Raw genomic sequence first — 27,716 nt, forward strand, 5'->3', positions numbered from 1 at the left:
GGAATGTTTCAGCAGCTGCCAAGAATTCTTAAGCTTAGGGACTCTTCCTGCTTTCCCTCTTAGGGTGTCAGCCACCAGAAACTCGTAGCTAGTGAGATTTCTGTCTGTGTATGTGTAATTAATTTTGGTTAATGAGTTACTTTGCTTGCTTTCTATATTTTAGGGAACTTGGTTAGTCATGGGGAAGTAGGGATTATAGGCATGGGGAAGTAAGCAATGGGGGCTAAGGTGGGACTCCATTGTTTGGGCAACAACATTAATGCTTCCATGATGGTGGGCAGTTCTTGAATGAGAATCCAAGGTTGACCCCCAGGTCAACTAAATGAAACTAAACCACCATTCAATTTTCCCAAAGCCTTTACTGCCCTAGGTGGTTTGAAACTTTGAGTTTGCTGGGTCAAATGGTAAAAATTATTCATCTGAGTTTGCCTCCTATGGAGAATGAGTATTGTTTGGTGGTTCACTGTAAAATGTGATAGGTTAATTATATTTACTACTAGAGGCCCAATGCACGAAATTTGTGCAAAAGTAGGCCTGCCTTCCCCCTGGCTGCCAGCACCGGCCTTTCCTCTGGCACCTGGGACCTGGGCTTCCCTCGCAGCCCCAGCCTCATCTGGAAAGTCATCTGGTCTAATTAGCATATTACTAGTTATTATAGATAACCAGTAAAGCCTTGTTAACTATACTCAAGATGCAGTTAAAGGTATAGATGAACAACTAGATACCACCAGAAGGATGGCTTGGGAGAATAGGTTGGCCTTGGATAGGATTCTGGCAGAAAAAGGAGGAGTTTGTGTATGTTGTACATTTGTTCCTGACAACACAGCCAGATAGAACCATCACTAAGGCCCTACAGGGATTAACAACTCTAGCTAATGAGTGAACAGAAAATCCTGAAACTGAGAATCCTTTCTCCGATTTAGCAATGGTATGGAAAGAGGAAGGGAATGATGGTATCTATATTCACCACTTTGATTAGGACTTACTGTGATGGGATGTTGTATCATCCATGTATGAGAGATCATATCCAAAGGTTAATGGAAACCACATTGACCAAATAGGAAAATAATCTTTTAGCGACTGCAGAGCATGAAAATCAAAGAATATTAGCCAAGTTTGAAAAGAGTTAAATTAAAAAGGGGGGAACTATGAAAATAAATAAATAATCTTTTCTGTTAAAGAAAGCAGTTTAGGCAGCTTCACATGACGTGCAGCTCCCTTGTGGGCAGCCATTTAGAACAGCAAAGGTCAACACCTTCCTTTAATTTAGCAAAACGTGCAAGACTGCGGGCCTAAACTCTTCTAATCAAGAGTGAGGCACAGGTCACGTGATCTAGGACTGGCCGGCGATCAGGGCCAATCTGCGGGGCGACCAACAGGGCGATTGGGGGTTCCCACTGGCATCCACCTTGGCCGGCCTGGCACCACCCACTCACCAGCCCCGGCCCCTGCCACCATCACCAGTCACCTCCCTCTGCGGGGAGACCAGTGGGGTGATCAGGGGGCCCCCGCTGGCACCCGCCTTGGCCGGCTGGGGCCAACAGGCTGGGGGCAGCTCCTGCATTGAGTGTCTGCCCCCTGGTGGTCAGTGCGTCGTAGCAGCTGGTTGTTCTGATGGTGCGTCAATTTGCATATTAGGCTTTTATTATATAGGATACTAGAGGTCCGGTGCACAAAATTCATGCATGGGGGAGGGGGTGCCCTCAGCCCAGCCTGCATCCTTTCCAATCCGGGACCCCTCGGGGAATGTAACATAATAGAGGAATATGCACATTATCCAGGGCCTAAACCGGCAGTCGGACATCCCTCTCACAATTCGGGACTGCTGGTTCCTAACTGCTCATCTGCCTGCCTGCCTGATCGCCCCAAACTGCCTCCCCACCAGCCTGTTCACCCCCAATTGCCCCCCCGTCAGCCTGGTTGCACCACACAGCCTGCTTGCTGTTCAGTCATTTGTTCGTCCCTCACTAACCCCCCTGCTGGCCTGGTCACCCCATGCAGCCTGCTGTTTGGTCGTCTGTCTGGTTGTTTAGGTCGTGACGGCCCCTGGTTTTTTATATATTTGGATGTGTATACATGGTCTTTGATTAACTATCTCACACCCACCCACCGTCCCCACCTTCCCTCCAAGATTCCGCACTCTGATTCCATTCTTCCATGTCTCTGGATCTATTTTGCTCATCAGTTTATTTTGTTCATTAGATTCCACATATAAGTGAGGTCATGTGATACAAGTATTTTCTGACTGATTTATTTCACTAGCATGATACTCTCCAGGTCCCTCCATGCTATCTCAAAAGGTAAGAGATTCTTCTTTTTTACTGCTGCATAGTATTCCATGGTGTAAACGTACCACAGCCTTTTTATCCACTTATCTACTGCATTGAGTATCTGCCCCCTGGTGGTCAGTGTGCATCATAGCACCGGTCATTCCACCGGTTGTTCTGCCATTTGATCATTTGCATATTACTTTTATTATATAGGATAAGGTGTAACAAGGTGGTTTAGTTTCATTTTTCTGCATGTATCTGTCTAATTTTCCCAAAGCCTTTACTGAATAGACTACTACCTTTACCCACCCCATTGTATGTTTTTGCATCCTTTGTCATAGATTGACCTTTTTAAAAAATATTTTAAAATCCTCACCCGTGGATATGTTTTTGTTAATTTAAGAGAGGAAGGGAGAGAAAGAAAAAAAAGAAGGATGTGACAGAGAAACACTGATCAGTTGTCTCCCACACACCTTGACTGGGAATCAAACCCACAACCTTTTTGGAGCAGGGGAGGACGTTCCAATGGAGCCACCTAGACAGGTCTTAACTGACCATTTAGACTGAGGTTTACTTTGGGTTCTCTGTTTCCATCATAATTGTAGCTACTGCCTTAGGCGGTTTTGCTCAGTGGATAGAGCATTGCCCTACGGACCAAAGGGTCCTGAGTTTGATTCCAGTCAGGGGCATGTACCTTTGGTTGCAGGCTTCTCCCCAGCCCAGGCCCTGGTCAGGGCTCATGCAGGAGGCAACCAGCTGATGTTTCTTTCACTTCAGTGTTTCTTTCTGTCTTTCCCTCTCTCTTCCACTCTCCTTAAAAATCAATGGAGCCCTAGCTGGTTTGGCTTAGTGAATAGAGCATCAGCCTCCGGACTGAAGGGTCCCAGGTTCGATTCCAACAAGGGCACACGCCTGTGTTGTGGGCTAGATCCCTAGTAGGGGTTTGCAGGAGGCCACCAACCAATGATTTTCTATCAGCATTGATGTTTCTCTCTCTCTCTCTCTGCACCCACCCCTCTCCCTTCCTCTCTAAAATCAATAAAAATACATTTAAAAAAAAAACAATGGAAAAACATCCTCGGGTGAGGATTAACAACAAAATTTCAGTAATTGTATCTACTGAAAACAGCATGATACTGAGGTTACAGCTTCCCTGTGTCCATAATAAAATAACTGGCTCATGAACACATCATATAAGATAGAGATCTGGGTTGTTTTAACATCATTTTGCTTCCTGAAAAGAAACTTTTGGGAAAAATCAGACATGCGCTGTGTCAGTCTCAACTTTACCTTCTCTATGTACACTGCTTACAGGAGCTTTAAGGGACAAGCATCAGCACAGTGACTTTGTACATTTTCAATTAGGATGACATAAAGCACTTCATGGTACATTCTTTGGCTTATACCTTTTGAAAGTGATTTTCTTAAGAATACCCTGATAACCTCACAAATTTAACAGAAAACACTATTCTGAAGGAGACAAATGTTTAACAACCACCCTAAGAAAATAAAACCACGAGCAGAACCTTGCTTTACGTGAAGTTCCAGACATGTGAGTTTCCATCTGTAAGTACGAAAGGGAGCCTTATCCTGATGCCACGCAGTGCTGTCAGCATGTTCATGAACTTGTATTACTCAGAACAATAAAATCCATTACTGAAAGCAAAAAAATTGCCTATGTACACAACTCCATGTTAACATCAGTAACCTAATACTGCATTTAAGATCTTTCTTTGTGAACATTTGCCTAACCTAAATCCTAACCATGTTTTTCAGAGGGCAAGTTGAGGCTCTAATAATCCATTAAAGAAAAAGCACTTTTCAAAGAAAGTTAGCAGGATATAAGGGGTAAGCCATCATAATTTATCATTTAAAATTACATCACTGCCGGCCATCATATCTCAGTGGTTGAACGTTGACCTATGATCCAGGAGGTCACCGGTTCGATTCCCGATCAGGGCACATGCCCAGTTTGTGGGCTTGATCCCCAGTGTGGGGTGTGTAGGAGGCAGCCGATTGATTCTCTCTCATCATTGATGTTTCTATCTCTCTCTCCCTCCCCCTTCCTCTCTGAAATCAATAAAAAGTATTAAAAAAAAAAAAAAAGATTACAACACCAACTTAAATGCCACAGGCAAGCTGGGTAAAATGATCTGTTTGAGTTCACTCTGTCTTTCATTTCCCCTGTGAAGTTTCACAAGGAGACCACAAACTAGTTTTGACTAAAGAAATGGACTTTTAGGAGTGTGGAACTGCAAATCTAAATCCAGAGAGCAGAGAGGGCAGTAACTCTTCCCAACACCATAGCAGAGGGCGCCTTACCTAGGTTGTGCCGTTTTGACTTCGCGTGTTCGTGAATGTGCTTCTTTGTGAAACAGCCAAAGAAGACACAGTGGAGGCAGGAGTGCAGCCTGCTCAGGTGAACACCACAGACGTGGCAGACGCAGGACTTGGCCTGGAACACAGAGAAGAGAATGAAAACCAGCACTAGTCCTCAGAAAAATATGCGAGCAAGGGGATCCATCCACAGGGGCACGGTGTGGGCAGGAGGGAAAGCAGGGACTTTCCTCAAAGTGTCATTTTGCTAAAAGATCACTCTGTTAATCGTTTCAATGGCCCCCAGACCCCCAAAGGCACTTCCTTCATTTAGCTCAACATTAGTTCCATGTAAGAAAACAGTCCACAATTCACCAAAACCTGTGAGTTCCTTGCATGTGGACCACATTTGGTTTTAGAGGCAAAGTCTGCATTCTGTCCCTACCAGCCGCCAGGCCCGCCAGGCCCGCCAGGCCCGCCAGGCCCGCCAGGCCCGCCAGGCCCGCCCGGCCGCCAGGCCCAGGCCCAGGCCCGGCCTCAGCCCCAGCTCCTAGCCCAGCCTTGGGCAAACTACGGCCCACGGGCTGGATCCGGCTCTTCTATCCGGTTCTCTTGCTCTCCCCTCCGCTCCTTTACTTTGAATTTATATTAGTTCACACAAACACTCCATCCATGCTTTTGTTCCGGCCCTCCGGTCCAGTTTAAGAACCCATTGTGGCCCTCGAGTCAAAAAGTTTGCCCACCCCTGTCCTAGCCCCATAGCAGGCTACAACTCTCTGCCCTGAATCTGGGTAGCATTTTAAATTTGATAACCCTCAACCACAGCAAATTTAGAAGCAAAAAAATAGAGAGGGACATGATCCAGAGCAATATACAAAAACAGGAAAAAAGAACAGTTTTTTTGCCAAGAATTAGACCACAGAAACATAAAACTTTAGTCACAGCAATCATGAGCCCAGTGGACAATAATTCTCAGACACCCACACCAACCAAGAAAGTCAGTTTTCTACCACAATATGGCAATCACACTTATTTTAAATACTAGAGGCCAAGTGCACCAAATCGTGCACAAGTAGGGTCCCTAGGCCTAGCCTGCGATCAGGGCCATGTCCACCGCCCTGGGACACACCATGACGCTCACTGCCGCCGCCCCATGATGCCCCGCGCTGCTCGCCACCGCCCGGTGACACTCCACAATGCACACTGCCACCCCACGACACCCTTCGAGGCTCACTGCCCACGACACTCCACTATGCTCTCCGCCGCTGCCCTGCGACGCTCCACAAAGCTCCCCGCACCCGGACACTAGCGACACTTGCCGTCCCATGATGCTCGCCAACACTTGCCGCTGGACGCTCACCACTGCTCACCACCCGTCGCCCACCACCACTCAACAGTCCCCAGTCCTGCCCCGCCAACACCCCCCTATTTGCAGTGGTTCTCCATTCCCCATGCTGCGATCGGAGCCTGCGGGGCAGGGGGGAGGGACTGAGAGGTGGTCAATGCACCTCATGGCAAATGGTCAAGTGGTCATTCTGGTTGTTCCGCTTATGGTCCTGGCCTTTTATTATACAGTAAAAGTCCCATGAGATTGTTAGATTGAATAACCAACTGCTAAGATGATACCACACACAGTATATACCAAATTCAGTTCTATCTTAACTGGGAGGGATGGAGAGATGAAGGAAGGCATAAACTGGGTATGGGGAAGGGAAGGTTAAAATTGAAAGGGCCTCTGCCCGGCCGGCGTGGCTCAGTGGTTGAACACCAACCTATGATCCAGGAGGTCACCAGTTCGATTCCCAGTCAAGGCACATGCCCAGGCTGTGGGCTTGATCCCCAGTGTGGGGCATGCAGGAGGCAGCTGATCAATGATTCTCATCGTTGATGTTTCTATCTCTCTCCCCATCTCCCATTCTCTCTGAAATCAATAAAAATATATTTTAAAACAAATATTGAAAGGGCCTCTGAAAATAACAGCAGGCAACACCAACACTACCTGCTACTTGCTGAATGCTCCCTAGACACTGGACTGTTATTCTCATTCAATCTGCACAACCACCCCATGAGGAAGGCTTGAAGCCCCTCTGACACTGAAAAAATTTAGTGTATATGCTGTGACAATAAAGCCAGGAAAGGACACAGCTAGAACGTGGACCAGGACCTGCCTGATCATAGGAGCCCACTCGCCCACGTAGCTGGAGACTGTCCCTTCTAAGCTTCCCTCTGCACACACAAGACCAAGCAAGGGCCCAGCCCAGAGGGGACAGGCTGAGCACTCACTCATGTGGCGTGCAGGGCCTGGGCACCAGTCTGCAACCTTTCTTTACATAACATAGGAACCGTGGAAAACTGTCGTAAGAGAGCTGCACAGGGGTGTTAATAACTTGTGTGGCCTCCAGAAGAGGCAGAATCAGTGGAGAGGAGTTGGCGAGAGGGTGTGTGGAGTGTGTGGAGGTCCACTCCATAAAGTAAGCCCTGAGCTGAAGCACCGGTCAGAGAGAGCTGTGAGCACCCTAGGACCACAGCACAGATGCTCCTTTACACACATGCTCAGAGTGCACTCCCAGCCTGCAATCAGGGAGAGGCCCATGTCCTCCTACTCCCCGCAGCTGGGGAGAGGCGCACATCCTGTCCCCTCCCCTCTCCCCCATCAGCTGGGGAGAGGTGCATGTGCCCCCAGGCGCACTTCTCAACAGCAGCATCAGCAGCACAATGAACACTGCAGGGCTGAAAGTTCTGTCTGCAGGATGTTTAGCAGCACCCAGGGCCTCCACCCACTAGGTCACAGAGCACCCTCCTCCAGGTGAGAGCACTTCAGGGCCACAGGAGGGAGGCCACAGAATGTCTGATGCTGCAGTAAGGCACTGCCATTGCCTCCTCACTGTTAAACGCTATGGGCCCTTCCTTTGCCTCTGTAACTTGTTTCCTAAGCTCATTTCTTCTACAAATTAATTCTTTTACCTCTGTGATTTTCCAAATAAATGTTCTCTTACCGCCCCCCCCCCCGCAAAAAATGCCAAAGTAATATAAGTTGTATCATCTATTTACTCTTCCCAATGATCGATTAAAGTAATTAACTAACTATAATTGCTTTCAGTAATACAGAGGAAATTTTAAAATTGCTAACCTATACATATAAAAGGCTAATATGCAAAGTGTCCCCTCGGGAGTTCGATTGGGAATTCGATCGCTCAGTATGACGTGCGCTGACCACCAGGGGGCGGCACGGAACATGGCAGGCTACCAGCAGTGGCGGCAGCGGCATGCTGAAGAAGCTAGGGAAGGAGGAGGCAGGGGGAACCACACGGTGGCGGCGCGTGGCAGGGAGGTGGGAAATCTGATTGGCCCTGATCACTGGCCAGGCATAGGGACCCTACCCGTGCACGAATTTCATGCACTGGGCCTCTAGTACTATTATATTTGACTAGAGGCCCGGTGCACAAAATTCGTGCACTGGGGGGGGGGTGTCCCTCAGCCCAGCCTGCACCCTCTCTAATCTGGGATCCCTCAGGGGATGTCCGACTGCCGATTTAGGCCCAATCTCACACCGGCAGTCAGACACCCCTCTCACAATCCAGGACCACTGGCTCCTAACTGCTCGCCTGCCTGCCTGCCTGATTGCCCCTAACCACTCTCCCTGCCAGTCTGATAGCCCCCTAACTGCTCCCCTGCCAGCCCGATCGCCCCCAACTGCCCTCCCCTGCAGGCCTGGTCGCCCTCAACTGCCCTCCACTGCCAGCCATCTTGTGATGACGTGGGGGAGGACATCTTGTGCAGCCATCTTGTGACGACATGGGGCTGGCCATCTTGTGACACAAGGGCAGGAGGGTCAATTTGCATATTACCTCTTTATTATATAGGATGTGTAACAAATGACATTTATAAGTATTATGGAAGATTTCATTCCTTTAGTTACAAAACCTGTTAGGAACAAAATATCCTGGAGATTCTTAGGATACATTTACTGTTAACAAAACTATAGATTTTAGCAACAAAGAAAGGGAAGGATTAAGAGGTGTCCTTTATTTTCACTACTTTATTGTTAAAACTTTTTCTTTTTAATGTTTTATCACTGATTTAAAGGCATAACTAGTTCTGACTGGTTTGGCTCAGTGGATAGAGCGTTGGCCTGATACTCAAGGATCCCAGGTTCGATTCCAATCAAGGGCATGTACCTTGGTTGCCAACACATACCCAGTAGAAAGTGTGCAGGAGGCAGCTGATCGATGTTTCTAACTCTCTGTAAAAAATCAATAAAATATATTTAAAAAATAAAATAAAGGAATGACCAGAGGATTTTTTAAATCCTCTATGAGCTTAATAAACAAACCGAATTCTCTCCCCCAATATATAAAACAAAAAAAATTCAAGGCTAGCATTACCTTGAAAATATATACCCTATTTTTCCATGGTATAAGATGCCCCCATGTATAAGACGCCCCCCACTTTTCCAACCCAAAATTAGGAAATCAATATTTTAAACATAAAACAGAACACATTTTATTTAGTAATTAGTGTAGACAATGTTTATATACCAGTACTATGATATCATGCAGCATATCACTTTATTCAGTCTCTGTTGCATCACTGCTCTCTTCTTCATCACTGTTACTTCCAGGCACATCACTTTCTCCAACTTCTATTGTATCACTGCTGTCTTCTGAGTCACTGTATATGTGAGATCATCCTCATAAATTGGTGGCATTTTCTGAGCTAATTTGGTTCATGTTCTCATGGCCAACCCTTCTCCCCTCATGAAACTGAAGTACCATTTTGCCTTTCCTGTTAATTCAACAATATTCATTTTGCTTGCAAACATTCTTGCCTGACACTGAATAAGCTTGGTTGACACATATAAGCCACTTTGGTGCTGCTCCATAATCCAAGTCTTAAGCCTCTGCTCCACGTTTGCCCACATTTGCTGTTTTTCCTCTTAAGGCCTTCTTCTGTTTTGGCATCTTAAGGAGTTGTTCTTCCTCTTTCCTCCACTATCTGATCACACACTCAGTGGAAGGAGGTCCAAATTGTCTCTCTGCAGCTCTATTTCCATGCTCTTTTGCTTAGCTGATTACATGAATTTTGCAGAGTTAAGACAATCATTTACCGGTATTTATCTTTTGACTAGATGCCCAGTGCATGAAATTCATGCACGGGTAGAGTCCCTAGACCTGGCCAGCAATCAGGCCTGATCAGGGCCTTCCGGCTGCCAGCCGGGGACCTTCCCCAGCTGCTGGCTGCCGGCTGGGACCTTCCTTCATTCCGCGCTGCCCCTGGTGGCCAGCGCACATCATAGCGAACAATCGAACTCCCGGTCTCCTGGTCAAACTCCCGAGGGGACACTTTGCCTACTAGCCTTTTTTAAATATAGATAGAAGATTTTTTTACATCTTTATGGGCTCAGAAAGCTCTGGTCCCTGTTGCATCTGAGCACTCTCCACCCCGTCTCCAATTACAGCATCAGGTGACATCAGTAACAATAAGAGTCATGATTGGAGGAAGCCTGTCTGACAAGGTATGGGCAGCTACGCACCCGCATGGCTCCCTCCGTGGCTGACTTCCATGTATAAAACACCCCTCGATTTTCAGTCTAACAATTTTAGAAAAATATAGCGTCTTATACATGGAAAAACACGGTACTCATCATCTTATCAAGACATGTACACTATTTTAACACTTAACACCATTATTTTCCCTTAACATGAAAATTTTGTTTTAAAAACTGACCAAAGTTAAGCCCTGAATTTTAAATGTAAAACTGCATCACCTGTTCTTTTGTAGAACTTCATTAAAGAAAATCTGCGTAAAGAAAAAAATACTTCAAGAATTTCAGCTGCACAAAAAGGAACTATAGGAATTAAACGGAGGCCGATTAGCAACAACTAGAAACACAGAAAGTGGTCATGTCCTGCTGCTACCAGTCAGGGAGAGAAAGCCTTAAATATAAACACCTACCACAGGGTCTTTCCCATCAAGAGATGCCTATGCACCACAGGCACCGAGAGGCAGTGAGCCAGGCTTCAGGCTGGGCCTGGGCACATAGAGATGGAAGTTAGAACCTGCTCTCCACATCACCAGTGCCTGCCACACCCTCCAGACACAAACAAGGACTGCATTATCTGGTTCTTTCTAACTAAGAATGAACAGACAGGGATACCTCCTAGAAGCCACTGACTCTAGCAATGACAGGGGTAAGAAGGATGGAGCCGCTGGGCAGTTCTGGCACAACCTGAGTGTAAAACTAAATTAATAACAAGAATGAATATTATATACAAAATGAAAAAAATCCCTAACTCCGTGCTGAAATTAATACCATACAAACACACACATTACCAGTCTTCTTTACCAGAGAAGTCCATCTAATAAATATAGTAGGAAAGACAAAAATATAAAATCTTCATTTTATAATCATAGTAACACCTGATTCAGGCAAGAATCATCAATGGCTGCTAAAACCATGTAGGTAAAAAAACACCAAGTTATTTATATTTACAATAATTAAAAGGTGGAAAGAGCCCAAATATCAAATGATAGATGGATACACAAAATGTGTTATTATCCATAAAATAGGATGTTATTCAGCCTAAGAGAGATGAAGTGCTAACATGCGACAATATGGGTGAACCTTGAACACATTACACTGAGTGAGAAGTTATGACACAAAGCTCACACTATACATGACTCCATTTACACAAAATACTCAGGTCAATCCAGAGACAGGGTGGACTGCACTTTACCAGCAGCTGCAGAGAGAATGGGGAGCAGATGAAATGCTTTAACACTTGACAGAGGTGGAGTAGTAATTGCACACTTGTGAATATGCTTGCTGAATTGTTGAAGTGGTTAATTTTATGTTACATGAATTTCACCTCAATAAAACTACATTAACTTATTTACATGCACACACATGATGCATATTAGCGCAGGAATATCTCCAGTTTCAAGGCATCAGCCCAGAGACCACTGTTGCTGACTGGAGGGAACAGCAGTCCAACAAGGCTTGCCCTGGGCCTAACCATGAACACTCAGACTAGGCCAAATGGAGCTCTTCAAAAATATCTATGCAATGAAAGCCAGAATAGGCCAGGGAACTCTTCTAGATGCATAGAACCTAAAAGGATGTGAAAAAAAAAAAGCAAGCTCCTGGATTGAATCCTATATCCACTTTTTTTAAAGCCATAAAGGACATTATTGGAACAACTGCTGTATTTAAAAATGAGCCATATGTTAGGTAACACTATTTCACTCACATTAAACTTCCCGAGTGTGGTCACTGTCTTGTGGTTCTGCAGAAGAATGTCCTGGTTCTTCGGAAATGCACATAGGGATTAAACTATCAAGACTAGAACCAACTTTCAGATGATTCACCAAAAAAGATACAGCGAAACAAAGAGCAAACCAGCAAAAATCTCACAATCTAGATAAATGTGGAAGATTTTTATTTTATTCTTCCTATTTATGTAGGTTTCATATTTTAAAAAATAAACTACGGGAAAACTATTGAACTGAATATATACCTTGTAACTCAATAATTCCACTCTGTTTATACTTAACAGAAACAACACTTTTTAAGGAATAGAAATGCATATGTTAAGGACACCAAAAGACATGCAAAATAAAGTCCTGGTAGTAGTCTTTGTAATACCCCAAACTTAAAAATAACAATGCTCATCGGTAGGAAAGAGAATAAACTCTGGTGTTTAGTAGAATACTCCAACGATTAAGAGGAAGCCACGGTATACACAGCAGCATGATAAACCTCACAATGGACACTTAGGAAACCGGCCACTCGGCTAAAGTGAGAAGCAGGAAGGTAAGTAGTCATGTAAGGCCAGGTGTGGGCACCCCTGAGGGCGGAGGGCTGGGACCAGGGAGGGCGCAGGGACTTCTGGAGTGCTGGGCCCACGCCTTTGCACAGTGGAGTGCAAACCTGTTCACTTTATGGAAATTCATCAAGGTGTATGCTTTCTTTAGGGGAGGAGGTAAGAAGCCATAATCCTATATAATCTTACCTAATAGAGAAACATGTAAATTGACCATACCTCTGCTATGCCCACAGCCAATCAGAGTGAGTATGCAAACTAACCCAACAAAGATGGCGGTTAACTTGCATACATACCTGGGTCCCGGGAACCTCCTCAGCACACAGGTCACTCCCACCCGGCCATCGGAGGGGAAGGGGCTGAGCCTGCGATCGGAGGGGCGGGAGGTGCCCACTTCCCAAGACTAAAGCCTGGGCGGAGGCTTTAGGCTTGGGAAGGGGCCGAGCCTGCGATCGGAAGGAAGGGGAAAAAAAATCAATGGAAACATATCCTCAGGTGAGGATAAAAAGAAAAATAAAGAAAGAAATGTCATATCCTATGAAAGACACATCTTGAAAATGCCTAAATAAATTGTCATTTTTTCGTGATGAAGGGACTGGAGTCCGTGTTGATGAAAATACCTTGGGGGCTGCAGTGACTGGCAGTGGCTGCAGCAGCGGGGTGATGGGGCTGGCACCTTCCCCTGATCAGCCCGATGGCCTCCCGCAAAGGGAGGCCAGACTGCACTTTAGGTCCACTCCCAACGGGGAGCGGGCCTAAGCCATCAGTAGGACATCCCCTGAGGGCTCCCAGTATGTGAGAGGGGGCAGGCTGGGCTGAGGACCCCTCCCCAGTGCACGAATTTCGTGCACTGGGCCCCTAGTCCTATATAATAAAGAGCTAATATGCTAATGGTCATGACACTCTCGCACCAAAACAACCATTCAGCAGGAGGCTGCATGCATACTGGGGTGGAGCTGCCACATTGCTCCGGAAATGGGGCATAAGCCGGGAGGTGCCCAGAGGAGGCGGGACCATCCTGTGGCGGAGAGGTCCGGGGTAAGAGCTTGCAGCGCGTGCGCCGCCAGGAAGCAGCACTCAAAACTGCAACAGGCACGAGGCTTCCATGCTCTCCTCCAGCGCCATGACGGGGTGGAGCCGCCGAGTTGGTCTGGAGACAGGGTGGAAGCGGGGAGGCACCCAGAGGAGGTGGGACCAGCCCAAGGCAACTTGTGGGACTGAGGGCGGGACTTGAAGTGGCCAGAGAAGGTCGGAGGGGTCGGGGGCGGGGCCAGGTGTGCTCAAGCTCTGGGTAGAAAAGTTAGGGTGTCAAGGAGGGGCAGCAGGCGGGTGGGTGGGGCAGCGGGCAGGTGGGCGGTTGCGCACGCAGGTGGGCAGGGCCGCGCTATTTCCTGCGCTTGGCCTCTAGTACAAAATAACACACAGAGGTGTAATGTACCTGGGTATACTAAGATTGATCAATGAAATGCTATGAAAATTAAAAGAACAATCACATCTAATTAAGGAGGATTGGAGGAAATAATAAAAGTTTGTATACAAGAGGTGGAATTTGAGCAGAGAGCTCAAAATTCTATGTAATCCTATCTGATAAAGAGGGAATATGCTAATTGACCCTCACGCCATCGCCAAGATGGCGATGCCCACAGCCAATAAGGGGGGAAGAGGCTAATTGACTGTCACGCTCTTAAAGATGGCCACACCCACAGCCAAAAGATGGCGGCGCCCAGTCCCCTCAGCCTTGCCACGCGCCTACCTCTGGAGTCCCCCAGTCCTCTCAGCCCCCAGCCTCCCAGGGCCGCCCGAGGCTCAGGTAACCAGGGCCAGCCGAGGCTTACACTGCCGGCAGTGGCAGCAGCAGAGGTGTGATGGGGCGTCGCCTTCCCCTGATCGCCAGGTCACCTCCCACTCCTGAGGGCTCCCGGACTGTGAGAGGGGGCAGGCCAGGCTGAGGGACCCCCCTCCAGTGCATGAATTTTCATGCACCGGGCCTCTAGTATTTCTTATAAAGGGTATGATTGCAATTCACATGAAGAGAATTAAAGCAAAGCAGAAAAGTACTGCTATCCTTAAGAGAGAGGAGGAGAAAAGGACTCACTAAACACCTAATTTCCTCCTCTGGGGAGCTGTGTGTGGGCAGGCAGGATGTCAGCTGAGGGTGGGTTTAGCACTCACCAGTACACAGAGTTTGCTGAGCTGATGGATCAAACAGCTAAGAGACTGCTTCTCTAACATTAATCAAGTAACCAACCAATAGGCAATAAGCACTAAATATAGGAAACAAATCTTTCTTTATGTATTCATAAAGTGTCACCATTGTCTTCTGCATTACTTCTCTCTATCACCACTGTCCATTACAGTAGCCACTAACCAAATGTGGCTACTGAGCTCTTGAAATCAATAAGCATATACCCTCAGGTTAGGATTAAAAAAAAATGTACGTTTCTATCTCCTACAGCTACTATGAGAATTAAATGAGCTGATGCTGTAAAGTACTGGGAATATTGTCTGCGCACATTAGGGTTTGTAGTGGGCAGACAGTAGCCCCCACATCCTAATCTCCAGAACCTGTGAATGCTTTTTTGCATATGTAATTAACTTAATGCTTCTTTTTTGCATATGTAATTAAGGGTCTTGAAAAGTGTATTTTTGTATATGTAATTAAGTTAACAATCTTGAGATGAAATTGTACTTGATCATCTGGGTGGATCACAGGTGTCCTTAGAGAGGAAGGGAGACTAGACACCCCAGTGAAGGCCTTGTGAGGAGGCAGAGACTGCAGTGAGGGCCAGGCTCCAGGAGCAGAGGTGGCCAGCAACGGGCCCTCCTGTGGAGCCTCTGAAGGCACAGCCCTGCCAACACCTTATCTGGGGCTTCGGGCCTCCAGAACTTGTTCTAAACCACCGAGTTTGTGGTCATTTGCTACAACAGCCACAGGAAACTAACACAGGGCTCGGGTTAGCTATTTTTATTCTAACTCCTTTCTATAACAGTGAGAAGGTAAGAAACTAATTCCCCATACACCCTTGCATCAGACCCTGCTGCTTTACGTAGTTGGTAAGGAAGGGTGGGACGTGCTCCTACAGCTTGCAGGCAAGGGGTCCATATGGTCCCATATCACTGATCTCTTAGCTTCCCGTTGTGGAGGCTGCAGGCAGAAGAAATCTGGAGGCTGGCAGACATTCCTTGAAACATAAACTAGAATCTATTGCTCCTGGAGCCTTTGCAATGATTTCTGTATTAAATCCCTTTTCCTATAAATTAATTCAAGTAGATTTCATAACCTGCAAGGAAATCCTGAAACATAGCAAGGATTTGTGTGTGACAGGCCCTTGAAGTCAAACACGTGTGGCTCACATCAGGGTGATAACTCAGTTGTACAGTGAATTCTGAGTCCAGTGTAAAAAAGTGGAAACATGAGACAGTCTCTTAAGAGCTGATGGACATTTCACAGATTGCCCCCCGACTTCCAACTACTGCTGGTCTGGAAAAACCTGACATCTACAGGAAGACACGTTTAATTCCTGTGCATTCTTCAATGAATTTTTCAAGGGCTCAAAATACTTTTCTACCATCCTGAGTTTTGATATAAGCAAAGAGACAGGTATAAACGTTCCATTATCTACAGGGACAAACTGAGACATTAAGAAGCAAAAAAGGCCCTGACCAGTTTGGCTCAGTGAATAGAGTGTTGGCCTGAGGACTGAAGGGTCCCAGGTTTGATTCCGGTCAAGGGCATGTTCTTTGGTTGCGGGCACATCCCCAGTAGGGGGTGTGCAAGAGGCAGCTGATCAATGTTTCTCTCTCATCGATGTCTCTAACTCTCTATCCCTCTCCCTTCCTCTCTGTAAAAAATCAATAAAATATATTTAAAAAATAAAAAAAGAAACAAAAAAGTTGGCCAAAATTAGACAATCTCCTCAAATAAATTTCCCAACCTCAAAAAGCCAGACTATGACTTTTGCATCTCAGAGCTAAGATGAGTCTTAGGACTTCTCTCGTCCAACACTTTCGTCTATAAAGTGACAACGTGACTGTGATGCTGCGATATAGTAAGAAGTGGGTACTTTGGTTTTACTCGCTTCTGGGTGGTGAATGCAACCAGCAGAGTGGTGTGCCCTGCTCTACAGGGACACAGCTCCTGGGTGCTGGGCCTTCCAGCCCTCAACCCTCTGCACCTCACCTGGCTGTTCACCTGTGCCCTTTACAAGAAACTGGTAAACATCCTACCTAATAAAGAGGAAATGTGCTAATTGATCTTCACACTGTCACAAAGTTGGCGGCGCCCATAGCCAATAAGGAGAGAAATATGCTAATTGACTGCCCCGCCCTCAGAGATGGCGGTGCCCACAGCCAGTAAGGAGGGAATATGCTAACTGACTGCCCCACACTCAAAGATGACGGTGCCCACAGCCAATAGAGGGAATATGCTAATTGACCCTCACACTGTCGCAAAGATGGTGGCACCCACAGCCAATAAGGAGAGAATATGCTAATTGACTGCCCCGCCCTCTAAGATGGCAGTGCCCACAGCCAATAAGGAGGGAATATGCTGACTGCCCTGCCCTCAAAGATGGCAGCGCCCAGTCCCCTCAGCCCTACCAGGGCAGCAGGTGCACAGCAAGGCCGGGCCCACCCCCTGGGCCTGCCTCTGGAGTCCCCCAGTCCCCTCAGCCCCCAAGTCACCCAGGGCCGGCCCGAGGCGCAGTGAGTTTTGACAGATGCATAGTGTCATGCATCTACCACAGCCTCTGCTGTGCGGATGGGTCCCTGCCCTAAAACCCCTGTGGGTCACAACACTGAATTTCCTAGTCTACAGACCTCAAAGCAATAAAGTTTGAAAAGAAAAGTAGTTTACTTTAAAAACAGAACATATTCTGCCCTAGCTGGTTTGGCTCCATGGATAGAGGGTCGGCCTATGGACTGTAAGGTCCCAGGTTCAATTCCGGTCAAGGGCACATGCCCGGGTTGCAGGCTCAATCCCCAGTAGGGGGCGTGCAGGAGGCAGCCAATCAATGATTCTCTCTTATCAATGACTAGTGGCCCGGTGCACAAATTTGTGAACATTGAAAGGAAATTAATTAGAAGAAATATTTAATATCACTATTCACCCTTTCTCTATAATAGAAGTGTCAACCAAATTCACAATCAACAATGACAGATCGAAACACATGCGTGATTGGCACCAGTGAGAGCTTTATATGTATCACACATGCGCGAGTCAACTTAGCCTTTTATATATATATACTAGTGGCCCAGTGCACAAAATTCGTGCACGGGGGGGGGGGGGGGGGGCGTTCCCTCAGCCCAGCCTGCATCCCTGCATCCTCTCCAATCGGGGACCCCTTGGGGGATGTCCCTCTCACAATCTGGGACCACTGGCTCCTAACCACTCACCTGCCTGCCTGATTGTCCCTAACTGCCTCTGCCTGCCTGATCGCCCCTAACTGCCCTCCCCTGCTGGCCTGATCTTACCCCAACTGCCCTCCCCTGCCAGCCTGATCGCCCCTAATGGCCTCTGCCTCAGCCCCCACCACCATGGCTTTGTCCGGAAGGAAGTTGGACTTCCGGAAGATGGCCGGTCGACGCGGTCTAGTTAGCATATTACCTTTTAGTAGTATAGATAGATTATATAAAATAGGATTGCTTAAATGGGGGAGAAAGCCTTTTTTATCAGGAGGAGATGCTCTTGGCAGACAAAAATACATAATCCCTACATCTGGACTGATAGCCAGCCATATGCACTATACTGCCAAACTGGTCATTAAAAAATTTAACCGCTTTCTTACACCTTACACCAAATAGCTGTTGCCCTTAAAACTCCTCCTCAGCCCCCACCTTAGGTTCTGCCTTCGCAGTTCACCCAGATTAGGTTCTAACTGGTCCGTTTCTATGCCAGTCAGCATCAAAAGTTTCACCTCCTAGGCAGCCATTGGCTCCTCACAGTTCACCCAGATTTGGTTCTGATTGGTCAGTTTCTATGCCAGTCAGCGTCAAAAGCGCTGCCTCCTAGGCAGCCACTGGCTCCTCGCAGTTCACCCAGATTTGGTTCTGACTGGTCAGTTTCTATGCCAGTCAGCATCTCCGGGCCTATCTCCAGGCCTGATCAGAGAGGCGGGGCTGATCAGCAGCCCCCGCAGCTGCTGGCGAGGCCCCGAGAGAAAGACAGGCAAGGGCTGATGAATTGCTTCCACAGGGGCTGTGGATCAGACCCCGCTTCTCTCTCCAGGCCTGATCTGCAGCCCCCTCGGCAATCAGTGCTGGGTCGCCACGGCACCTGCAGTGCAGCAGTTAGTGCTGGGTCACCGCAGCGACCCAGCACTGACTACAGGACTGACTTCCAGTGTTCAGTCGTCCAGTTGTTTTGGACATTACAAACCTATATAGACTAGAGGCCCGGTGCACAGATTCATGCACCAGTGGGGTCCCTCGGCCTGGCCTGCACCCTCTCGCAATCCAGGACTCCACTTGTGCACTATCGGGGCAAGGGAGGGACCGCAGAAGGGCTCCAGGGCGTGTCCGGCCCGTCTCACCCAGTCCCAATCAGCCGGACCCCAGCAGCAAGCTAACCTACAGGTCAGAGCGTCTGCCCCTGGTTGTCAGTGTGTGTCATTGCTATTGGTTGAACGGTCAAATGGTCGCTTAGGCTTTTATATATATATATAGATGTTTCTTATCTCCCTCTCCCTTCCTCTCTGAAATCAGTAAAATATATTTTTAACAAAAGGAACAAATTCAAAAAATAAACTGGAAAAAAAAGCAGGCGGAGGAAAGCCAGGAGAGACCTCTCAGCAGCAGGCTCACCCCCATCAAAGCGCCTGACTTGGTTGTCAACACAGACTCATCTGGTCATTTGTGGAGCCAGATTACATGTACACTTCATGACACTGGGTTGTGTCAATCAATCTAGGCACTGTTATTCCCTTATGATGATTTCTATTCAAAAGATCAAGCATGAGATTCACTCATATTTCAAGAGAAGAATCTAAGACTCCAGAAATGAAACAGCACTGACAAGAGAGGATCAGTACAGAGTAAACCGTTTTCTAAAACACGGCAAAGTGCCACTGACTAGAGATAAACAATACAAGACCATTTTTCAATGAAGTAATCTCCCGTTCCACAGCACACGCCAAGGCCTGACCCACCCTCCACAACTGACTACAAAGGCTCTCTCCTATGCAAGCGTCCACCAGCCAATCATCTATGCTGTCACTATGAAAAGGTACAGAATGGAGGTTAGGGTGTTACTTGTACTCTATGAAACGGTGCTATCCTAAACTTTCATTGTTTACATTTAATTTTTTATTTCTCTCCTTTTAGCTACCTCCTCTGCTCCCCGTTACTTCATACACATAAAACTGTACTTTTTAAATGCATCTCTGGTTTGATGTCAAATAAACAATCACATTTCAATCCCTCAGCAAACCAAGATACATATAGTTAATTGTCTAAGACTATTCCTTCTCTATATGGATTCTAAAATTTTTATAAATTCTTAGAAGTCTTAATTAAATTCTCCAAATTGAAAGCATATATATGTATATTTAAAATGAGTGGATCGAGGGAAAATACACAAGGCTGTAACCATTCAATGGAATATTGGTTGCATAGTTGAAAAAAATAACTGAGCCCTGGGTAGTGTGGCCAAGTGGTTAGAGTTGGCCTGAGCACAGCAGGGTCTCAAGTTCGATTCCCAGTCAAGGGCACATACCTGGGTTTCAGGTTTGACCCTTGGCCCCAGCCAGGGTGCATGCAGGAGGCAACCAATCGATGTGTCTCTTTCACATAGATGTCTCTCTCTCTCTCTCTCCCCCTTCCTTCCACTCTCTAAAAATCAATGGGGAAAATATCCTCGGGTGAGAATTAAAAAAATAATAAAAATAAGTGAGATCTATATGCATAGGCAACAAGTGAAAAAAGGAAATATCCTTAACATGTACACTTACAACAATAAAAACAAAAACATATAACTTTGCTTCATATGTACACATATTTGCAATTTTTAAAAAGTCTGGAAGACCCAGGCAGCAAACAGGTCTTTTTTTTTTTTTTTTTTTTAAATTGATTTCAGAGAGGAAGAAAGAGGGAGAGATAGAAACATCATTGATGAGAGAGAATCATTGATTGGCTGCCTTCTACATGCCCCCCTACTGGGGATTGAGCCCAGAAACTGGGGGTATGCCCTCACCTGGAATTGAACTGTGACCTCCTGGTCGAAGCTCAACCCTGAGCCACACCTGCCAAGTTGTAATTTAAAACCCATGTTTATTCATAAATTTTAAGCTTCCTTAGTAAAACTTACCAACATCTGAGCATTTAGAATTATCTATGTATTCCATTACGTATGTTTAGGCTAAAATTATCCTATGTGTAGGAATTTTCATTGGACACCTACAAATAGTCTAAATTTTAAGGCAGGTATTATCTTGCTATGTGACACCTACTGCTTAAATGGCCTTTTAACAATTATGATTTCAATTCCTCAGGAGAAAAACCCAGGGGCAAGAGCTGACTCTGAACTGAAGAATGGGAAGTTCAAAAAAAGTTGGAGTCATCCCACTTTCTTCCAAAGGGTGTTGCACCACATTTCTATAAGCAGTAACGTGGAAACCACAAACATAGAAACAGAAAAAAACACACTAGGGCCGTGGTCGGCAAACTGCAGCTCGCGAGCCACATGCAGCTCTTTGGCCCCTTGAGTATAGCTCTTCCACAAAATACCACGGCCTGGGCGAGTCTATTTTGAAGAAGTGGCATTTGAAGAAGTTTAAGTTTAAAAAATTTGGCTCTCAAAAGAAATTTCAATCATTGTACTGTTGATATTTGGCTCTATTGACTAATGAGTTTGCCAACCACTGCACTAGGGTAAGGTATGACTCTGGATCTTAGAGCCCTCTGGCCTCTCACCTCTCATTTCCCAGATAGATACCCTTCTTTCTAGGCCCTTTCCAAAACAAAACATTTCTCTAAGAATCTCTACCTGCCCTGGCCAGTTTGGCTCAGTGGTAGAGCATTGTCCTGTGGACAAAAGGGTCCCGGGTTCAATTCTGGTCAAGGGCGCATACCTTGGTTGCAGGCTCCTCCCCAGCCCTGGCCCTAGTCAGGGCTCGTGCAGGAGGCAACCAATCAATGTGTTTCTCTCACATCGATGTTTCTCTCTGTTTTTCCCTCTCTCTACCACTCTCCCTAAAAATCAATGGAAAAATATCCTTGGTGAGGATTAACAACAACAAAGAATCTACCCAAAGAGTTGCTTTAGGGCCGAAACCGGTTTGGCTCAGTGGATAGAGCGTCAGCCTGTGGACTGAAAGGTCCCAGGTTCGATTCCGGTCGAGGGCACGTACCTTGGTTGTGGGCACATCCCCAGTAGGAGGTGTGCAGGAGGCAGCTGATCTATCTTTCTCTCTCAACGATGTTTCTAACTATCTCTCTCCCTCTCTGTAAAAAATCAATAAAATATATTTAAAGAAAAAAAAAAGAGTTGCTTTAGGCACCAAACTCTATGGCTTAGAAGCCTTCAAAAGCAATTTCCCAACCTCCAGATTACTGACCAAATTAAACCAGACTCAATAATGGCCCCAAATTACGAATAGTATGCATGACAACTCTTCTTCACTTATGGTATATTTGGTAAAAGTATTTACTGTAGCTACAAAAGGGCTGTTTTGAGGACAGGTTGCTGTAAAATTTTAGTCACAGAATGGTTCGAAGATAGGAATAATTATATTTTTTTAATGTTCAAAATATAATGCGGACTATGTTAAGTCATACAAGGCACACAACTGCAAATCCCTTATGTTTTTACTGCTAGTGTCAATCTTTACCACCCAAAACCCTAAGTGGCAAGACACTTGTTCTATTTAACACATGCCAGAAATGCAGACAGGTCACTGTGATAGCACTGAGTCTAAATCATGGAAAATTTCACATTCCATAGTGCAATTCAAGCCTAAAGCGGGCAGAAAGTTACCAAATCTGACCATGTTCTTCTCACTCTCCACCTATCAAAAGAAGAACCAAAGTGTAGATACAAAAGCCCATAACCCACCTGTACTTAGATAAACAAAGTTTCAACTCCTGCCTATCCACGGGTTCATTTATGTAGTTACATTGTAGCTGAGTGTCAGACTCACAAAGAACCTTTATTTATTTACAAATATTAGAACATATATTGGCATTTTAATAGAAAATCATACCATTAAAAGCAAAAACGTACTAAGCTTATAGATATGCTGTGAATTCTATGCAAACTGTCAAACTGTAACACTGTTACTCATCAAGGTTAAACTCTTTGAAACCAACTCTTCCTCACAGGACCACTAGAAAGTGCTAGAAACGCAGTTTGCCAGGACCCAAACAGATGCAAGAAAATGATCCCCCTAAATTACAGGGGTCCTCAAACTTTTTAAACAGGGGGCCAGTTCACTGTCCCTCAGACCGCTGGAGGCCCAGACTATAGTTTAAAAAAAAAACTATGAACAAATTCCTATGCGCACTACGGGCCCGGGACCAGTCGGCTGCTAAGCAGGACAGGCAGTGGCAGCCGGAGGGCCGGATAAATGTCCTTGGCGGGCCGCATGTGGCCCGCGGGCCGTAGTTTGAGGACGCCTGCATAGAGAACAGATGAGGAACACTACAGTTCATGGTCGGTATACTACCAAAAGGTATTGCAATACTGACAGATCTGAATTTTGAAAATATCACCACCTCTTGTCTGTCTGTACCTGGAGTTGTTTCTTCAAACTAAGCAATTAAAAAAAAACAAAAAAAAAACCACACAATAATCCAGCCCTGGCCAGGTGGCTCAGTTGATTGCAGAATCCTCCCATACACCAAAAGGTTACAGGTTCCATTCTGGGTCAGGGCACATACCTAGGTTGTGGATTCCATCCCTGGTCGGGGTGCATACAGGAGGCAACCAACTGATGTTTCTCTCACATCCATGTTTCTCTCTCTCTCTCTCTAAAAATCAATAGAAAAAATATTGTCGGGTGAGGATTAACAAAGAATAAATATATAAATACAAATCAATAAAAAACATCCTCGGGTGAGAATTTTAAAAAATTAAAACAGCCCTGGTCAGTTTGGCTCAGTGGATAGAGCGTTGGCCTGCGAACCAAAAGGTCCCAGGTTTGATTCTGGTCGGAGGCACATGCCTGGGTTGCGGGCCTGGTCCAAGGTGCAGGAGGCAGCCAATCGATTCCTTCTCATCATTGATGTTTCTCTCTCTCTCTTCCTCTCTGAAATCAATATATTTTTTTAAAAAATTAAACAAACAAAAAGAACATATGAAACTAACCCAAGCCATATACTGTATACAGAAAAAAAAGTAACTAACATAAAGGAACTAACATAATGTAAAGCATATATAGCAAACGATTCCTTTTTTTTTTAGGTAAGGATGAATTAAACTTGACTCCCAACTTTGTTAAAAATTAAGGGGGTGAAGCAGGGGGAGAGAAGAGAATAAAAGAGAGGGGATCACCTACTTAATCCAATGTGGAGATGAATCACCCATCACATAAATGTTGACCAAGAATATAGAGCAGTAAACAAAATTATCATTTTAAGAGAACTGGTTTCAGCCAGTCGATTTTTTTCCCAAGGGCACACAATTCCATTAGCAAGAATTTCACTTCCATCCTAATGTAAATATATCATCTCTGATTTTAGTTCATCCTAAAAGGTAATGCTTCCCAATACCATTACTGATAAAAGGAAAATTAAGGTTAACATCCCCTACAAGTCAGTGGATCTGTTAAGTTTTCCCATTAAAAAACATGCCACTCCTTATGAGCTACACATCAGGGATGCTTATTTAGCTACTAGAGGCCTGGTGCACGGATCTGTGCACTGGTGTGGCGTGTGGTGTGCAGGATTGCCCACTGTGGGAGCGCTGCTCATCCTGGTCAGCCAAGTGGCTGTGGACCTGCCCTCTGAGTGGCTGCTCCTGCTGCGGGAGTGCTGCTCATCCCAGTCAGCCAAGTGGCGCTCCCACTGTGGGAGCGCAATGACCACAGGGGTCAGCTCCTGTGTTGAGCGTCTGCCCCTGGTGGTCTGGTCAACCAGTCGTTCTGTTCGGTTGCTGGGCTTTTATATATATAGTAGATAGATGGCCTGTAATTCCATTGAAGACTCAGTACAACTTCTTTTTGCCACCTTCTTTGACCACCAAGCTGAGGTGAAAGACATAGAAAGCGATTCCTAAGCTATCTAAGAGGACATGAGAGTAAAACCTGCCTTCCAATGTTAATTAAGGGGCCTGAGATAGATGACTGGGGAACAGGCAGACAAGCTCTAGAGTCGAACTAGTTAACCAAGCTCCTGCAAGACCTGAAGACCATGGCTTCTGCCAACAATGAATATGATGTCTTATGCTTCATGGGAAATACCTGGATGAACAGAAGAGTAACACAGACCACCTGCAACGCCAGCTAGGACATGGTAAGGAATTAGAAAGTCAGGCCCAGGAGGAGGAAGACCCATTGGAAAAGCCTGCGGAAGTGTTAGGTAAATAGACCCAACATCGGAAAGCAACAGAGCAAGTCTTCCCATTGTAGTAGGTCCCCAATCAGCTACTTAAGAACTTGATCTTCTCTACTTGACAAAAGACTGATCTCCTTCATTGGTGTGTGCACAAATACACCTATTTTTGCATTTAAAAAATAATTTAAAAAAATGCCACTGAAGGTGGTAAATGCTTAACTAACTCCCAACCTCAAACTGTAAACTGAACAACCGCATTTCACTGTAAAATCTAAGGCTTATTCAGATTAAAAATACCAGTATTTTCTAGTTTCCAAATGATTAAGCGTAATCACTCAGATGAAATGTGTACCTGAAAATAATACAACACTAAACATTATTTCCTCAGTGTCTTCATTTATTGCTGAAGTCTCTTGTCGAAGAAGGCACCCCAAGTCCCACCTCCCCACCAGCCTCACCTGTCTGTCCAATCCGCTCCTCCCTCCATCGCTGCAAGTGCTTCTAACTGCGACGTCGTGCTGACCACGACACGGTTTCCTAGAAACGGTCCTAAAAGGACCCCCCACCTCCAACAGCGCCGGAACCCGAGATGGTTAAAAAAAAGCGGCCCTCTCTGGCATCGGAGCCTGCAGCCTCGGCGTCGGGAGTGTCTTTAGCACCGCACAGCGGTCACAACCCAGGGCGGTCACAACCGGCCCAACCCCAGGCCGACGCGGCCGTCCTGGCCCAGCGACCCCTGACCACCCTCCAGAGGGGGGGGGAACGGACCGCGCAGACCCGCGGGCCCGGGCAGTCTTTGTCCCCCTATTAGATTTGTGTCTTATTTTCTTCTCAGTGTACCCACCCCGAACCCGAATCCTCCCCCGCCGGGAGGATTCCTGGGAGGCCCCGCTCCGGCACGTAGGAGACCCGCCTCCTCGCACTAGGCGGCCAACCGGGAAGGGAAAACGCCCTGTCCGTCCCCACCCCATACCCCAAGCCGGAGGCGGAGGGAGACCGGGGAAGGGGACGGCCGGGGAGGGCGAGGCGGAGTGGAGGGGGCAACGGGGGAGGGGGCAACGGGGGAGGGGAGAGGCGGGGGAGGGGAGAGGCGGGGGAGGGGGCGACGAGGGTGGGGAGAGGGGAGGGTCGGGAGCGCGGTCAGGACCCCGGGGCGCGCAACCCGAGGGTCCGCGGAGGACCATACCCCGCCCGCGAGCCCGCAGCTCCCCGGCCCCGCGGCTGCAGCCCGGGCGGCTCACCTTGCGCCTGCGGGCCTCGGCCGTGCCGCCCCACACGAAGCACTGGTAGATGGCGCGCAGGTTCTGCTTCCAGTTGTCCACCTTGAAGCTGCTCAGGTGCGTGCAGCCCGGCGGCGCCACCACAAGCTCCGCGTCCATGGCCTCACTCTCGGGCTCGGGCCGGGACACCATAGGGGGCAAGGCCCGACCGCGCGCGGGGGGCGGCGAAGGGGACGAGGACGACGCCAGCGCGGCGCGGGGCTGCTCGGCGGCCCGGCCAGCGGCTGAACGGGCGCGGGACAAAGGGCGGGCCGTGGGCCGGCAGACAAAGATGGTGCTGCGCCGCCAGGTCCAGACCCTCGGCTCCCCGGACCGCGCGGTGGGAGGGGTGGGGCCTAGAGGCACCGCCCCGCGCTCACGCCATTGGTCGTCCGCTGGCCTTCGTCACCAGCGGCGGCGGTGGTTGGTTGTCAGCGTCGTCCGTCTGGCTCGGGACCGCCTCCCGCTTCCGGTTTCCCGCCGCGAAATGGGGAGGAGGGTGGCGCCGGGGGCCCGGAACCGGCTAGCCGCGGCCCAGCTTTGCCGCAAAGAGGCGGAGCGACGAGCCGAGCCTCAGGCCTGGCTCCACTGTGCAGCCCCTCAGCCACCCTGACTCCGGACACCGTCCACCGGGCGCTCGGTGGGCTCTCCGTGTCGAAGGGGTCCCAGACCCCCGCGCCGCCTCCGTGGGTTGGCGCGGCCACCGCCTGCCGAGCCGTGCTGCGAGGAAGAAAGCTGGATCCTGCCACCAGGAACACGCAGCTAATCCAGCGCCATCCAGATAGAGAGGGTGCAAGCCACATTTCTCCTTTTACTTGTTCTAATAACCACATTTTGAAAAATGAAAACGAATGAAATTAAGTAACAAACTTTCATCCAGTATAGCCAGTCTATCATTTCAGCATGTAAGAAACATTGTAGATTTATTCAATAAAATATTTTACAATCTTTAGACAAAAAAAAACTGTAAAACTGGTATTTTGCGCTTACAGCCCATCCGATTCACACCAGCTGCATTTCCAGTGCCAGCGGCTGTCATTGGACAGCAAGGTCTCATTAGTACATCCATGATTGAACCGGGGAGGGTTGGGAAAAGATCTTTAAAGACAAATCCCAACAATGTAATGTCTTTGGGGAGCAAAGGCCCAAAAGATCTGGGGAAACTTGTGCTACTCGCCGACACTGACTAGACCCGCAACTGCGTTCCTGCGTTCCTGCGTTCCTGCGTTCCTGCGTTCCTGCGTTCCTGCGTTCCTGCGTTCCTGCGTTCCTGCGTTCCTGCGTTCCTGCGTTCCTGCGTTCCTGCGTTCCTGCGTTCCTGCGTTCCTGCGTTCCTGGACAGGCTGAGGAATCAGCCGTTTCTGTTCAGGCCAGTCCAAAGCTATCACACATTTGAAACATTAAGATAATGGCGTCGCTGTTAAAGCTGCAGGGTGTAATGGATTGAGGACTGGAATAAAGCGTTTGTGGTCAGAACAAATTGCCAAGAACACTTTGGCCGCTAGGCCTCTGTCCCCTTTACCTACAATGTGTTCCACTCCCAGATTCCATGACTTATCCGC

The 27,716-nt window shown here is 47.3% G+C and overlaps 1 protein-coding gene across 1 annotated transcript in view; it reads right to left on the bottom strand.

Annotated features, from left to right (window-relative positions):
* The window catches only part of USP22 (ubiquitin specific peptidase 22), a 62,130-nt gene extending 34,728 nt beyond the window's left edge, over window positions 1-27,402 (bottom strand). The window contains exons 1-2 of the mRNA XM_080682146.1: window positions 26,137-27,402; window positions 4,593-4,725 (exon numbers count right to left, since the gene is read on the bottom strand). Coding sequence (XP_080538272.1) covers window positions 4,593-4,725; window positions 26,137-26,307 — 304 coding nt within the window. The 5' untranslated portion in view covers window positions 26,308-27,402. The remainder of the gene's footprint in view (window positions 1-4,592; window positions 4,726-26,136) is intronic.
* Between the last annotated feature and the right edge of the window lie 314 nt (window positions 27,403-27,716).

This window comes from Plecotus auritus (genome assembly GCF_963455305.1).
Source record: "Plecotus auritus genome assembly, chromosome: 7".
In the NCBI taxonomy this organism is placed as follows: Eukaryota; Metazoa; Chordata; class Mammalia; order Chiroptera; family Vespertilionidae; genus Plecotus; species Plecotus auritus.